This window comes from Phalaenopsis equestris, unplaced genomic scaffold, assembly GCF_001263595.1.
Source record: "Phalaenopsis equestris unplaced genomic scaffold, ASM126359v1 Scaffold232294, whole genome shotgun sequence".
In the NCBI taxonomy this organism is placed as follows: Eukaryota; Viridiplantae; Streptophyta; class Magnoliopsida; order Asparagales; family Orchidaceae; genus Phalaenopsis; species Phalaenopsis equestris.
Window position 1 is genome coordinate 19,285 of NW_018250262.1, and position 16,969 is coordinate 36,253.

The following is a 16,969-nucleotide window of genomic DNA, read 5'->3' on the forward strand; positions in this document are numbered from 1 at the left end:
ATAAAAAAAAAATTAAAAATAAAATATAATTGAGTTATAATAAATATTAAAATTAAAAATTTTGATGAATTCGAGTATCCTACCAAGGCCTTCAACATCAATATTTCAACCAAGCTTGACATCGTTTAGATATCCACAATCCTCAATCTCAGTTCAAGCAATCCCATTAAATCATGCTGTTAGAGACTAAGAATAAGATTAGAAAGAATTAAATAAACCAAGGCCAACCGCTTGAAACCGGTCAACACACTAAGGTACCATTTTGATGACAAGCAGCTCAAGTGCCAGGCCATTCATCAGTGATTCGGTTTAGAAGCAACCCAGATTACCACAAGAAACCCGGCTCAACCGGCCGGTTCACCAGAAAGATCCGCCAATTTCAAAACATTAGCATTCACTCCAATTTTATTACAATAAAACATTTACTGATGGTTATTGGAACGCATGCGAAGCTTGAATATGAACTTGAAATACAAATCAGCTTCCGCATTATAATATAAAATAACTAGCTAAGGAATTTCATAGACAGGCGCTAGTAAGAAAATAAAATAACATGAAAACGTTCTTCAACTAACCTTGATATCTTACTCATCATAAAAGCACTGGCTTCGGTGAGTTAATCTGGAACATCACAAACCTGAGCATTATTAACGAACCAAATAAAAATCCTTATAACGAACTCGCAAAACAGAAATAAGAAATAAGGAGAAAAAAGGGACACTTATATAAATACTGTGCAATTCTTTATAAAATTACATATCTAACACCTAAACGTTTATACTTGTAACTCAAATATTGACATTACATCAAAAAATTAACTATCACTTGCTTTTTAAAAGTGAAATATACCTTTTTTATACATAAATTTTTAATACCAAAGTGTTATAAATGTATATGTCAAAATTTGTGTTAGATTTGTAAACATATAAGAATTGCGTCGCAAGCATGCAAATTTTCAAAATAATGACAAATAAAATGTTGCATAACTTTTATGGAACCGACCAAACCTTTAGAACACGTTTATATAGATATTTTGCTGCTCAGCATATGCTGGTATAGAATCATTCTCTGTTTCTGCCTCAAACACAGGTGCTTCAAGGTTCGGTAATTTCTGCGCAGCAAAAATTCCGCAATATGTTATTATAAGGATTTAGAGTAAATAAGATATTTGTAGGGCTATTAAGAAATTTGAAGAAATATGCGGTGAATTGCATGGACGTAGATATCATTTTGCATATTCTGCAAAGAAAATTCAACGGAGATTATGTACCATTTTAAGGATGCCCCTAGCTACCAAGACTAAAAAAAAACTCGACATTCATGGATAGCTTGTGTTCATCTTAGTAAATAGCTTGTATTCAATTCATTCATTAAGAAAATAATCTGAACAAGACTAGTTTCTTAAACTCGATTTATAAATGAGTCGAACACGAGCAAACTTTTATTTGAACGTGTATAATTAAGTGATCAAATAAATCATATTGTTATAATGTTTTTATATTGATTTTTTTTGTTATATTTAAAAAAAAATAGATTTAAGAAAAAAAATAGATTATACTATTTTTAAATTCATTCAAGCTAATTTTGAGCTGAAACCTACAAACGAATTCGAATTTAAACGAATGTGATGTGCTATTTACAATTGTATGTCAAATAAAAAAAAATTTGAATGAACCGAACAAGAACAAGCAATAGGCTCCCCCACATTCGGCTCATTACACCTCTAAAAAATGAATTAAATATGTTTACGATAATGTAAAGTAATATTCTCACCATGCAACGAATGAGAGCCCAATCAATTCCACTGAAAAATACGTGCCGCTTAACTTCATTAGCTCCTTCGCGTGAACCCAATCTGTTTTGGGGGTCTCTATGCAGCAGCCGATGCATTAGCTGCCTTGCAGGTAGGCCTACCTGCAGTATTAGGTGGCAGCCATTATACGAAACATCGCATGACAACAAGGTTTGTCTTTTCATTTTCAGAAATATTTATATGAGACCTTTAATTTAGATGAAGATTTTATCAAATTTGGGTTGTTTTCTATATTATAAAAATACTTAGTCTGATGAAGAAACTCACCGAATTACTTTTAGGAAATTTAAGATCCTTCTGTAAGATGTTGGCAAATGTCTTCTGTCTAGTCTTTCCTCTAAAAGGTGTGTATCCATAGAGCATTTCATATAGAAGAATACCTATAATAGTTATTGATTTGCAATAGTTAATTCAGATAATAAATCTAAAATATTAAGTCGAGTCAAGAAAACAAACATTTAGTTTCATTTGACAATTCCAAAGAAAAGCTTTCCATGTTTGACCTTAAAAAGATTGAAGCACAGGCACTAACACGAAAAGAGAACTATAGAAATTGGTTCTCGAAATGTAAACACCATTTCTGATTTATTGCGAGATGACATGCCAAAACAACATGAAAACATAACAGGATAACAACTCAAAAGTTTACAATAAAAATAATTACAAAAATCCTCAATAAAGCAAACTTATGACTGCATATAGGTGATTAGAATATCTGATTAATCAGCATAACTTCATAAAAAGAAAAGCTTTAAGCTTGACAAATACAGAAACGTTGGCTTAGATGCTTACGAAAATTGCATTGAGAGCTAAAGAAGTTAAGGTTTGTATCTTTGGTCTTATTATTTTTCTTTCTAAATCTATCACATTAAATATATTCACATTAAGTCTATTTTCATCCATTTTATCTGGTTTTTCTATTGGTGCAAATATAGTAAGGCAGTGCACTGGGCACGTCCTTTTTATCCTCTATAGATGGGACTACAAACGGATTACTATGAAATCGTAACTAGGATGCAAAATGATGGATAAAAAGGTTGAAGTTATTGAGCTGCTATTTTTTCTTACACCTGGATTCGTTCAGTAGCTATAGTGGTTCAAAAAATTGAGCTCAACTACTTGATGCAAACTCGCTGCATCAGTAATCAAACTGAGATTTACAGTGGGAGAAAATATCATCAATACAATCCAAATAATCTAGTGGGATAAAGCGGAGCGCTGATGGTTTCAACTGAGTACATAAAGAAACTTTTATCAGATTGGCATTTCATGAAGTTTGCAAAAATTTGATATTTTTTTGCAAATCTTTGATGCTCATATAAATTTATATTCTTAATCATTTTTATGACATGCCTAATTACAATAATACTCCATATATCTCAATCTTTATGAACAGTCATAAATAAATTACACAAAGAATCATGACATCAAATAACTGTATATTAGTTGAAATTATTTTACTTACCAAGCGCCCACCAATCAACTGCACTAGAATGGCCGGCCCCGGTGATAATCTCCTGCATTAAAATAAGCACTAACGGCATTTGCATCCGCATATAACCAGAAGATACAAAATAAACCAAATGATAAAAACATAAAAGAAACGAGTACAATAACAACATAAAAAAGAGAGGTTAGATAATTTTAAAAACAATTCAAAATTGTCCATTGTCTCCAAAAGCTGCCTTGAAAGTGTTTTTACAATTAAAAAAACATCAAAGGCTGCAAATTAAAATAAAGATTCTTTATAAACTTGGATAAATAAGAATGGTTCTACACGGCTGTGTATTTTTGTGTATTTTTTCATATTATCAATGACTCGATACAGTTCTTGGTAATTCTCACAAACATAATGAGCCAACGCATTGAAAAGGAAATAACTAAAGATACATCTGAAAATAAAGATTCATAAAATACAATATGAAATGATGGATTCTGAAAAGCAGCGTGCATTGTTGCCATAAATATTGATTAACTAAAACGTAAAAAAGGAGAAATAGCAGTTAAGTCTACAGTCAACACAGTAAATTTCCTCATTCTTCTTATTTTTATTTCACTATGCAACAAGCTCCGAAAGCAAGAACAAGCATAAAATATATTATACATGACAAATCTGTAAGCATAGATACACAAGAAGTCACTAAAAGAAAAAGATTCAAAGATGGAGGTTAAAAGGCTACACCAAAGTTATACTATACATGACAAGTTTGTGCGCAAAGATACACAAGAAGTCACTAAAATAAAAAACTTCAAAGATGGAGCTCCAAAGGCTACACCAAAGTCCCCAGCCAAAGTGTGTAAAAGTACATAGCAATAAGATCAAGAGGAAGTCAGAACCACACTCATCCTTCAAGAAGGTTCGACTCAAGTGATAGTTAAATCAAGAGAAACTGTCATCCTAGTTTTAAATTTGAATCACCAATGAGTTTCATTTCCTAAAGATTACCATGGCTCATGTTAGAATTTTTTCTCTCTCTCCATCAATTCAATTGCATCCAAGTAGAATTTTACTCCTAATTCTTCTATCTACCTACAACTCTCTACGAGGGCTTTCTCCAACTCAACCAGCCATATAACCTTCTTTCTTTCTCCATCTATCTGACCCTATTCCCATGATCTAGCAACCCAAACTTCCCCTCTTCTCTCTCTACCTAAAAGCCTAGAGCAAAGGTGAATCAATTTGGCGACTAAGAGGATATAGAGAGGCAATCAAGGCAATAGAAGTGGAAAGAAGGCAAATAGTTAAGACAGTTCAAGAAAGAATATATCAAAATGCTAAAAAATAAAGGACTACTCTAGGGCTTAGTAGCTTCCATAATGTACTACTTTTGTTCATTACGTCTCCTTAGTGCACAAAAATCATGAATTCATACCGGTTCCCTTGCTACTTTAATGGATGAACTCATAATCAGACATACTAAGGACCATGAAATATTGAGTTACTCTTCCACCGGATAATAGAAACTATATTTGTATTGAAATATCAAATGATAAGTTCTCACTCACTCATCGGCATCAGCTTTTGGGATGGAGACTTGATGATCATTGGTGTATCAAATCCATTATTTCCCTTTAGTTTTATACACCCAAAAAAGTGCCACTAGAGCCGATGGTTCAGTTAAGATTGAAGGTACATGCAGTTTGCGACATTCATAATTCTTGGACAACTATAACCATGCTTAAGGAAAATTCAAACGTAGATGACTCCAACAACTCCACAATATGATTGAGTGAGCTCTTCAAGCATAATACTTCATGTTCAAAAACTTTCAAAATGATAGGGAGTGAAAAATAATGTGAAGATCTTCATTTGAGGGAGAGATTGAAAAAGTATATAAGAGTAGTATTAAGTATATCCCATATCGAATAGTAGAAATATAGGTTTGTGTTACAATAGTAATTGGTCGTCCCTCATTCATAATATTACACCTTTGGGATGAAAATTAATTTAATCATTGGTGTATCTAAGCCAACTTTTGTCCCCCTTTGATTGCATACTCCCAACAAAACCTAATTTGATTTGTCTACTATAGAGATCCAACATCAATCCTACTCAACAAGAAATCCTAGCCTAATTATGGTCAACTCTATTATTTCGAGAATTAAGGCTAGATAAATAGCTTTGGCCTATGCAACTTTCAACCGGTTATCCAGGCTTGAAAAGGTGTTCACCACTATCCATCCTTGCAATCTTCAGCAATTTTATATGAACATCAAGTTATTGAGGAAACATTTATACAATAAATGCTACATGGTCTAAAGTTTTGTAAAAGCAAGTTTGCTACAATCAGTGATTTTTTTTTTTAAGCTAATAGAGTGAATCCGTGATAAGGTCATAATAATTGTTGCCTCAACTTTGATGAATAGTTGAGATTGAAGTGTAAGACATACTGGTGCAATATACTCTTCAGTTCCAACAAAGGAGTTTGACGCTCTCATTGGCTCTGCAACAAAAACTGGAGGCGCTCTTCCTTTCCTTTCCTTCTTTTTAGCCCTCGTACTAGGAAGTAATAACTAGAAAGATTCAGAAGTAAGATTAGTTTTGAAAACTAAGAAAGCATATATGCAAAAACGTTGACTAAAATTTGAATATTTGCTGAAGTACACAAAACTGATGGGAAGATCCATTTCTCCTGTTCATTCCAGTACATGAAATTTCATGGAAAGCATATCAAGAGTAAACATTAGGGTTTTCACAAGAGAAGAAACAAAATACAATTTTAGTGAATTAAAAAACTGATTTTCATTTTTGCATCAATAAGAAGATGCTACAATAATAAATAGCTGGTGTAAAGTTTAACGTGAAAATAATTGGTATCTTTTTAAAGCAAAAAAAAAATTTATTGAGCTTACAATCTGCTTTCTGCTTTTCATTTTCATCAGTAAACCATTTAGTGGCCGAGTTATTTGATTTTGTTATTAACATATACAAACTGCTTTCTACTACAAATGTTGATAAAGATGGCATTTTGCTTCAACGTGAAGGTTCTATGTTCTCAAGCTCTTACAGCAAATTTCTCATAAAGAACTAAAGATCTGAACCATTCCTTGATGTTTTTTAGTTGGTTAGATTGCTCTCTTCAAATGTTTGTTTCTTAAAATAGCAATATATTATAAGTAGAATCCTTACAAGTATTGATTGCTAGCTACAGAAGAAGTGGCTAGAAAAGCTTAAGTTGTTCATTCATTTAATGGTTATTTATATACAAAAAAGACACAAACAAAATGAAATGTAAAATTAAAATAACAAACCAAAAAATGCCTTTGAGTATCTATCATTCTATTACATAGAGATCGCCGATTGATACTAAGAGATCCATCCATGAGCTCTTTCTTTCACACACACACATAAATATAAATATAAATATAAAAAAAAATTTATATATATACACACACATATATATATATATAAACATATATATAATCCACGATGTCGGCTGCAGTCGAGAGCTCTGCTAGGGTTTCCGATGGCGATTTCGGTAGCATTTGATTACCGCTCAAAGGAGAGGGGCTCACAACTCGTTTAGTCGACTCTCGCTCCGTCGACTAGCAACTGCGTCGGCGTCGGCGTCTCGCATTTTCGTCGCAGATTCATTTCTCGAGCCTCGGCAACGGCGTCTCGCATTTTCGTCGCAGATTCATTTCTCGAGCCTGTGTCGCGCATTTGCGACTTGATTTCAACGCTACGCCTACATACTTCTACGTCTACACTCGACAGTTATGTTTTCTTCTGTTTCGATACTGCTTCCTTCTTCTGTTGCGTCTGCGCCCGACAATTTCTCTTCCTACCGACACTCTTCCACTGCGTTCAGGCCAACAACTCTCCTTACTCGCATGACGCTTCCTTTTTCTTTGGTTGAACCGTACAAAGCCTCTTTTGCCCACGTGGTGGGTAAACCTCAGATGGAGTCCACGATGGTCTTCCCCTTAAGCTATAAGGATTGTCGCGATGATATAAGTGATTAATCTTTTGTTAAGAAAGGAAGTAAAAAAAGTGGGAAAGCAGCAATCTTCTTCTCTGACTCAGAAACTTCAACCCTGACGGACAAATTCAAGTTTATTCTTATTGAAAAATTTCAGTGGAGGCACTCACCTATGGAAGTTATCAGAAAGAGTGGTGATAATTTTAAACTTGTAGGCAAGTGAAAAGTGAGACTCATGGATGGGAGATATATGTTGATTCAACTAATCGTGGCTGAAGACTACACCTGAATTTTCTACAAGAAATGTTTTAATATTGCAGACAAATCAATGAAGTCAAGAGTGGTATCATGATTTCAACCCAAATAATGAAACTCTCACTGTACCGGTATGATTTAGTCTACCGGTCTCAAGCTGCACTTTTTCATCATCAGGTTCTCTACTTTATTAGTGTCATCCTTGGGGACCCTATGAAGCTAGATCTACCCACTTTCAATCTAACCAGACCTTTTGTGGTCATAATACTTGTGGAAAGGGATATTATTTTACCTGATGTTACTGAAGTCTGGCTGGGCACAACTCATAATGGATATTGGCAACAAATCGTCATGGAACACAGACCTCCAGATTGTACCCACTGTAAGATGCTTGCGTATATCCTTGATAAATGTCACTAGCTCCACCCTAATTTGAAATCCAAAGTTCAAGTGAATAAGAAAGGGTCTAACCCCACTGCTCTGGACAATTTAGTTCCACCTGAGGAGAATACTACCAGACAGGAGGTGTTTGTTGCCCCTGAGGACCCCCATGACATTGTTGTTACTGTTACTGAGAGTGCTGTGATGTTGGCACCTTCAAACCTCATAGAAAACAATATTGATAGACTATTACCTACAAATGATAGTGTTCAGACTAATAATCAGGATAGCCTCGTAACTCTACTTCTTCAGGAAATATCCGGTGTAGAGGCAACTCATACTTCACATATACAACAACAACAACAACAACAAAGCCTTAATCCCACTACGTGGGGTCGGCTACATGAATCCTTTTTCTCCATTGCGTCCTAAATGAAGAATGACAAGTTTACACTTCCAGGAGTAAGAAGAAGAATGGAGATCTACATGAGCTCAGGAGTCTTATGGATGATACTTTGGTTGCTTCGGGTAATGGTACACACCTTACCAATTTGTTAGTTGGATCCCTTCCGAGAACTAGAGTCAGAGGTAGGACCAGATTGGGATGACCCTCACTTTTTCAGCGCCCTAATGGTTTTGAGTTTTTTTATTTTTATATGTACCCTTTTTGACTTTTTTGTGTATGTTGTACCGTGTGGGTTGGGTGCCTATTTTTGGGCCCACCCATACAACCTATTTGATAAATGTCACAAGCTTCACCCTAATTTGAAATCGAAAGTTCAAGTAAATAAAGAAGGGTCTAACCCCACTGCTATGGACATTTTAGTTCCACCTGGTGAGGCTGCTGCCAGACAGGAGATAATTGTTGCCCTTGCTTGGTGTGCCACCCCCCCCCCCCCCACCTTTATGATCAACAGCTCCTCTTCGCTTTAGCGATGGTATACGGTAAACCTCTCAAAACTGATACGCCTACATTGAATCTGACTCGGCCTTCTGAAACTAGAATTTTGATAGAACGGGATAATACTTTACCTTTTTCGGGAGACATATGGATTGTCACACAGCATCAGGGATTTTGGCAGCAAGTAAAAATTGAACAGATATCTCTTTATTGCACCCACTGCAGTATGTTTGGACACTCTCATTCTCAATGTTATAATTTGCATCTGAATCTAAAACCTCCAAGTAAAAATGCTACTGGATTTGCCCCACTTCATGTCTGTCCCTCTTTCGCTCCCGAGTGCATTCCACAGACTATTGAAACACTGGTTGACACGACACGATGCCACCTCTCACCTCTCCCTCCCACTACCGGAGAAAATTTTGTTTCTGTTCTTCCGACTGATGTATTGGCAGATGGGCATCCTAAAGTCTCTATCACTGTTGAAAACAATATTGCAGAATCCTTACCTCCAAAGGATATTCTTCGGTCTGATAATCAGTATCGCAGCTCCACATCCTCAGGAAGCATCAGATGCTGAGGAGATATGTTTACCATCTCTTCAGAATGAAAATGTTGTTACTGGTAGTAAGAAGCTAGGGGCTCATCCTCTTCTATATGCCCGACAATCTGTTGATCACACAGATCAGATGAGCCAGTCTTCGGATGATGAATGACAGGTATACACATCTAGGAAGAAAAAGAAGAATGGAGGCACACCCCAGCTTGAGAACTTAATGGATGACACTTTAGTAACTTCGGGCAATAGCACGACACTCAGCAATTTGTTAGCTGGCTCTGTTCCTAGAACCAGAGGCAGAGGCAGGACCAAGCTGGCTCGTCCCTAGCAAAATTTAGAATTTTATCTATGTCTTATCTTTTTTAGGATGTTAGTATCTGTGTATCGTATGGGTAGGGCATATTTATTGAGTCCTCTCATACAACCTTTATGTACCTTTTCAATTTCAATAAAATTTCACCCTTGGGCATTTCAATATATATATATACCAATTTTCTTTATCTAGTCCTTCTTCTTAAAACTAGACAGTAAAGATTAGCAAGTTGTCTTCTTGTTGAGACATATGAAGTACAAATTAATCCACAAAAAAAAAAAAAATATTAGAGAATTTGAACTTCATCATGAAAAAAAAAAAACTGAAAAATGCAGCGTTCATAAATAGAGCACCTGTGGTTTGCAAGATGTCAAACAAGATAGATCAAAATCAGTCAAAGATATGTGGCCATCCTTTTGAATCAATATATTCTCTGGTTTAAGGTCCCTGTAAATTATACCTGCCACAAGAAAACAGTCTTGTTATCAGAATTACATTACAATCTGATAGCTGCAGACTAAAGGTTGTAGGATCAAACTTCTAATTGATCTTAGGTACTAAATTTCTTCAAATTTGTCTTCATAATTAAGATGATCTATTACTTAATAAAAAAAATCCAACATTAATCCATTTCACCACATAAATAGACTTATTAATGAAAGGTCAGATGCTCAATAGATTTGAATATTTCTATATAGTGCTTAACGAATACAACATACATTGCCTTTCATCCATAATATCACAATCCATTTAGTTTTGTGAAAATCCTTTAGCCTGGTTAGGAAAATATAGTTTTGTAGTTCACTAATATTAAGAATAATAAAACGTCAACATTTGATTATACTTCTCACTTTAAGTTAAACTTTGTATATAATGGGAATGCAAAAGTAGGGAGACCCTTCCTAATGCAAAAAGCTCATTTTGGCTTGGTGCAGATTTAGACTAGCACTTATGCATCCTTAACTGATAGGAGACGGAGGGCTTGTATTAGAAAGTACCCAAAAGGTAAAAGGGGAGTAAGAATCAGCCAATAGTAGGAAATTGAAATTCTTGAACAATTAAAGGAAAGAGAAAAATAAAGAAGGCAATCAAAGGTAATCAAATGAAATAATACTGGATCTTTCATAAAAAAGAAGACATTTTATGAAAAAATAAAAAAAAAACTCTAAATAAGGCAACTTTTTGAATAAACTTCGATAACAAATTAAAACTAGCCAAATGACATGTTAGATAAAAATGACATGAGCCCTCATCAGTGAGAATCTGTTCAATAGAAGATGGAGGAACACAAGCTAAAGGCAAGAATAGTAAAAACATTTGTAGAAGAAACTCCACAAGCAATAAGTGTAATAGGCAGCACAGAACGTTTGAAATTACTTCTAAATGATGATAGAAAATATATTTGAAAACATGAGAAATCTCTATTATTCAGGCAAATCAACTTAATATGCATTCGATCCTATTTTACCCAAAATTTTACAGCAACAACAACAAGCCTTTATCACACTAAGTGGGATTGGCTACATGAATAATTTGTCTCCATTGTGTCCTACTGAGTGACATTATTTCATTAATTTTAATAAATTAAGATAATTTTTTATAAAATATGCCCAAGTCATTTAAGGTCTAACTCTGTCTTTCTTAACATAAGTTGAATCTAAAATATCTACTCTCCTCACCAGTTCATCAAATGGTTGACATTTAATTTGACCAAACCATCTAAGATGACTCTCTAATTTTGTCCATCACTGGAGCTACACTAACACTATTAGGGATATATTCATTTCGCATTTTGTCTTTAAGTGTAATGCCACTCATCCACATAAGCAATCTCATCTCAGCAACACTTTACTAAGTTTTATGCTTCTCTTTTAAAAGCCAACATTCTGCATCATAGAGCATTGCAAGTCTCACCACTATCTCATAAAATTTTCCTTTTAGTCTCACCACCAATATGCCCAAGTCTTTATAGGTCTAGCTCTGTCTTTCTTAACATAAGTTGAATCTAAAACATCTACTCTCCTAACCGGATAATCAGATGGTCGACGTTTAATGTGACCAAATCATCTAAGATGACTCTCTAATTTTGTCCGTCACTAGAGATACACCAACACTATCACGGATATATTCATTTCGCATTTTGTCTCTAAGTGTAAAGTCACTCATCCACCGAAGCATTCTCATCTCGACAACACTTAACTTAGTTTTATGCTTCTCTTTTAAAAGCCAACATCATGCGTCATAGAGCATTGCAGGACACCACCATCTCATAAAATTTTCCTTTTAGTTTAAGCGATACTTATTTATCACACAATAGGCCCGAAGCATTCCTCCACTTCAACCAACCAACTTGAATTCTACTAATAACATTCACATCTATATCACCATCACTTTGAACAATAGACCCGAGATATCTAAAGCGTTCACACCTTTTAATAATTTTATCACCCATAGTTACAACTTGATCACTAGAGCTGCTACTACTAAAATTACATTCTATGTATTCAATTTTAGTTCTACTCAAATGAAGGTCTTAAGACTCCAAAGTAAACATCCATAATTCAAGTTCTATAGTCTTATCTGCAAGAAAGATATCATCAGAGAAAAGCATACACTAAGGTATATCCTCCTGTAAATGTTCAATAAGAGCATCCATAACTAAAGAAAAAAGATATGGACATAAAGTCGATCCCTGATGTAATCCAACTGAAATAAGAAAATATTTAGTCAATCCTCCTCCTGTTCGACCACAGGTAACAACTCTAATATACATATCTTTAATAACTTGAATGTAAGTCATATCAAAACATTTCTTCTTCTCTGGAACTCTCCAAAAGATATCTCTTGGAACCTTATCGCAAAATTTTTTCAAATCAATAAAAATCATATGTAGACCCTCCTTATTCTCTTTGTACTTCTCCATCAAATCTCTCAATAAATGTATAGCTTCCATAGTAAACCTGCTCGACATAAATCCAAACTGATTAAGAGAAATCTTTGTAATACGTTTTAACTTGTGTTCAATTACCATTTTCCATAATTTTAAAGTACAGCACATCAACTTAATTTCTCTATAATTGGCATACTCTTGTGCATCCTCTTTATTCTTAAAAATGGGGACCAAGCACTCTTCTTCCACTCCTCAAACATCTTTTTACTTTTTAAAATAATATTAAAGAGCCAAGAAACTCTCAAATCTCCTAAATATTTCCACACTTCAATTAGAATATTATCAGGTCCTACAGACTCTTACCCATGGTTTTCTTTAAAGCCTCCCCAGCTTTTTTTACTAATGCAATGGAAATGTTTAAACATTTTATTATTATTAACAATATTAAGATCACTAAGGTAGATCGTATTTTTAGAAAATTCATAGATCGTATTTTTAGAAGATCGTATTTTTAGAAAATTCATTGAAAAGTTTATCAAAATAACTCATCCACCTATGTTGAATATATTTTTTCTGAGAAAAATATTTTTTGATTTTCATCTTTAATATACTTTACTTGAGTTAAATCTTTACATTTCTTTTCTCTTTTTTAAATTTTTCATCATCTTTAGTACCCAATCTATTATAAAGATCACTAAAAGCAGAATTTTTAGCGTCACAAATTATTCTCTTAAACTCCTTATGTGTCATTTTATATTTCTCTCAGTTCTCTAATCTTTTATATTTAAACAAATTTTTATACCATAACTTCTTATATTTTATTATTTTCTTGCACATTATTATTCCACCACCAAGTATTTTTATTTATAGAAATTTTTCATTTTGACCCTCTAAGTACATTTTTTTCACTTATTTAATAGTGCTTGTTACTTTATTTCACATAAAATTTGCTTCTTCATAAACATTCCCAACCTTGAAATCATAAGATTTATTCATCAAAATGATTTTATTTGTCTTTTAGGTACCCCATATAATTCTATGACAATAATTTCAAATACTTTTTATTTCACAACTCTTCATCTTATAATCTAAAAATAATATTTGATATTGATTACTTAAATTCTCACTTGTAATAACCTTAAAATATTTACATTCTCGACGATCTTTTTTTCTCATAATAAAATAATCAATTTGTTTTTCATTAGATCCATTTTTCTAAGTATTAATATGTTTATCTCTTTTTTTAAATAAAGTATTAACAATAAGAAAATCATACACAACAATAACAATAAATCTTTATCCCACTAAGTGGGGTCAGCTACATGTATCATTTTTCTCCATTGCGTCCTATAAAGTATTAACAATAATAAAACCATACGCTAAAGCAATATCTAATATGACTACATTCTTCATTAATCACTCCAAAACCACAGCCATAATAAATATTTCTAAAATTTTCTACCACTCTACCTATACGTCCATTTAAATCTCCTCAAATAAAAATTATTTCTTCAAAAGGTATCATATGCATTAATACTCCTAGGCCATTCAATAATTTTTCTTCAGATCTAAACATACTTGAAAAGCATAAACACTTATAATATTAAAAATTTTAGTATCAACAATAATTTAAAGGGGTATAATTCTATCTCCAATTCTATTAATTTTACCCAAGATTTTGAAGGACAAAATTATAATATGGAGTTTCTTGAAGAAACAACAAGAAAGCATTACATGCAAATACAAATCAAATCACAATATCCTTGACAAAGTTGTGAAAACATTGATGAGCAATAGCAACTAACATACATTTCAATTTGTATGTAATATGATTTTTGATAGTCTTATAAATATGTGTATGTGTAACAAATTCATTGGGAGACAAAGAAACAAAATAATTGGTAGACAAATAAATTATATTTTGGGGATGTGTGGGCTTGTATCATAATAAATTCAAAAAAAGAGATATGTCAATATTTCTATGTGATGTACTATTGTAAGAAAATCAAGCCCACAAGACATCATAAAAGATATCATGAGGTGTGATTTGCCCACATCCATTTAATTGTCGTTTTTTTGTGAGTGAAAAAAAAATTCAAAGTTGAAGTTTCACAAGATACACTAGAAGCACCCAAAAAAAAAAAAAAATAAAGTGTCATGTTTATGTGAAAGTGGGAGGCCCGTGAAGACTAACATTGTCTCTTAAAAATATAAGGATGATACAAGAGGCACCCACAAGTTTTGTGCATGGACAAAAGGGCGCAAGTTTGGAGAACTAATTGCCCACAACGAATCTATCATCTCCAAACGTGATCCTCAAGAATCTAAAATTGAAGTCAACATTAACATCTTGCCAAGAAGTGACAGGGATGGGCAAGAGTGTGTAAGGTACAATGTATAGCTTAACCTATTTGTCACGTTGGCAGGTAACACTAGTTAATAGCAAAAAAATTGGTGCTTAAAATGATTAATGGAGGAAAGCTAATAAAAAAATTTTTCGACAAGACCTACTATTTTGCTGTAGTTAACATGCTTTTAGATTAAACCGCCCACATGAAACTCCAAAACAAGAATGTCCTATAAAGACTTGCGGGAGTTATAAAAGTGATCCTTAGAAAATGAAGTGGGACTTATTAAAATTGGAGTGAGATGGCTACCAGTAGAGTAAAAAATGTGTTCAAAGTCACGAACAAATCTATAGTGCCCAATAAGTAAAGAAAACAAAGTGACTAAAATAGACATCACAATAAAGAGTGATTGTATGCAATTAAGTGAGTTACAACTGAGTTGTCCTCTCTTACATGGAGTTTAAGGAGAAAGTGTAGTCCCGCAAAAATGCAACCGGGTTGGCATAGTGTGCTTAATTTCTTTTGAGAATACAAATAAAGGAAGACCTAATGGTTAAAGTATTAAAAATATGCCTACAAAACAATGTAAAACGTGTGCTTTTGGAAGGAATAGAATTGCTTAGTCTCATTAAACTTTACATATCTATCAATATAACCATGATGATCCGTTAAAGCCATGAATAAATTATCAGGAAAAATATAGCAAGGCTGAGAAAGATATGAAACACCAACACAGATAATGGTAGACCTATGAAGGATGTCCTACATCTTGAAAGGATTCGCAAAACATCAAATACCAATGATAACAAATCTAAGAAATAACTGCCTAAATTGCAAAAAGAGTGTATAATAATTCAGAATATCATAGAAAAACGCACAGAATTTGTCAATGAAGAGTTATGCACACGTGTTTCATAACTCTTATGAAGGTACTCTGAGCATTAGAGAGGTAATATGACAAAACAAATAACTTATAATGGCCATCTAGAGGTTTGAAGGACGTTTTTATTCATCAATAAAATGCACTTAAAACTAGTGGCCATTAATTAGGATGCAAATCGCTTTTACTAAAGAAAATCAAAAATGCCATCTGAGGATGACCTAGAAAGTGATTCTTGAGCAAGACTTTACTGATTGATCAACTATCAACAAATGCACTAGATCCCATCATTAGGAGGGGTAAGGAGGACAGGAACTATTGAAGGGCTATGCCTTCCACTAATGAAGCCTTTATTTAGGAGACCATCAACCTTTTTAAGTTCAATATGCTTTATGGGATTCATCAGTGAGAAAGATTCAGAAATTGCACACCAAAGGTGAGATCGATAATATGCTATACATCTCGATGGTAAAGAGCTCAGTAAGTAGCTCCTTCTAGGTCAAATTAAAAACGCTAACAAAAGTGCAATACAAGGGTATGGGAGTTTCTCTTCTCAAGTAGAAAAACTTTACAACAGAACAAAGCCATCAATAGGCTACAATCTTGTCCTATTATTAAAACTCTCAAGATACGCGGACCGAAATAGGATGCCTTGCAAAATCTAGGCTGGGTCACCAGTGGTCAACATGTTTTGTTTCCCATTGATGGAATGAGAGACGAATAATGGAGCACTTGTGTTTGAAAATGTTTGTGTTAGAACACTTTTCTTGTGTCACACCCATTTTAAACTACTATAAATGTTTTTATAGGATTCCAACTACTTCCAATAGACATAACATTTCACCGAATGCAATTTCTTTAACTAGATCAAGACAAGGTAACGCAATATGAGAAGAATGGCAGTTTGATTGATCCAATTGACCCTCCATACAGATTGCTTTGGAGACAACATTCATCATGCTGCCAAAAACAAGCTTCCATGTTTTTTGTATTAGTGTAAGTTCAAAAAATGTGTTGACAATCTTCCCAAAAAAATGGGATAATGATGATGCATCACAAGATCATTATTTGTCCCTGACACCTTGTGGGATTCTTTGAAAGTACAAAACGATCAAAATAAGTAATGGGTGTGGTGTAGGATAAAGGAAGAGAAAAGTAGGTCACTTAGCAAACAGGCAACAACAACAACAACAACAACAACAACAA

The 16,969-nt window shown here is 33.7% G+C and overlaps 1 protein-coding gene across 1 annotated transcript in view; it reads right to left on the bottom strand.

The window, feature by feature from the left end:
- Positions 1 to 306: 306 nt before the first annotated feature.
- Positions 307 to 16,969, bottom strand: part of LOC110038237 (phototropin-1A) — a 73,295-nt gene continuing 56,632 nt past the window's right edge. Inside the window, exons 19-25 of the mRNA XM_020743006.1 lie at positions 9,999 to 10,105; positions 5,705 to 5,827; positions 3,279 to 3,330; positions 2,081 to 2,193; positions 1,774 to 1,914; positions 1,008 to 1,111; positions 307 to 637 (exon numbers count right to left, since the gene is read on the bottom strand). Of these exons, the coding sequence (XP_020598665.1) occupies positions 1,010 to 1,111; positions 1,774 to 1,914; positions 2,081 to 2,193; positions 3,279 to 3,330; positions 5,705 to 5,827; positions 9,999 to 10,105 (638 nt within the window). The 3' untranslated portion in view covers positions 307 to 637; positions 1,008 to 1,009. The remainder of the gene's footprint in view (positions 638 to 1,007; positions 1,112 to 1,773; positions 1,915 to 2,080; positions 2,194 to 3,278; positions 3,331 to 5,704; positions 5,828 to 9,998; positions 10,106 to 16,969) is intronic.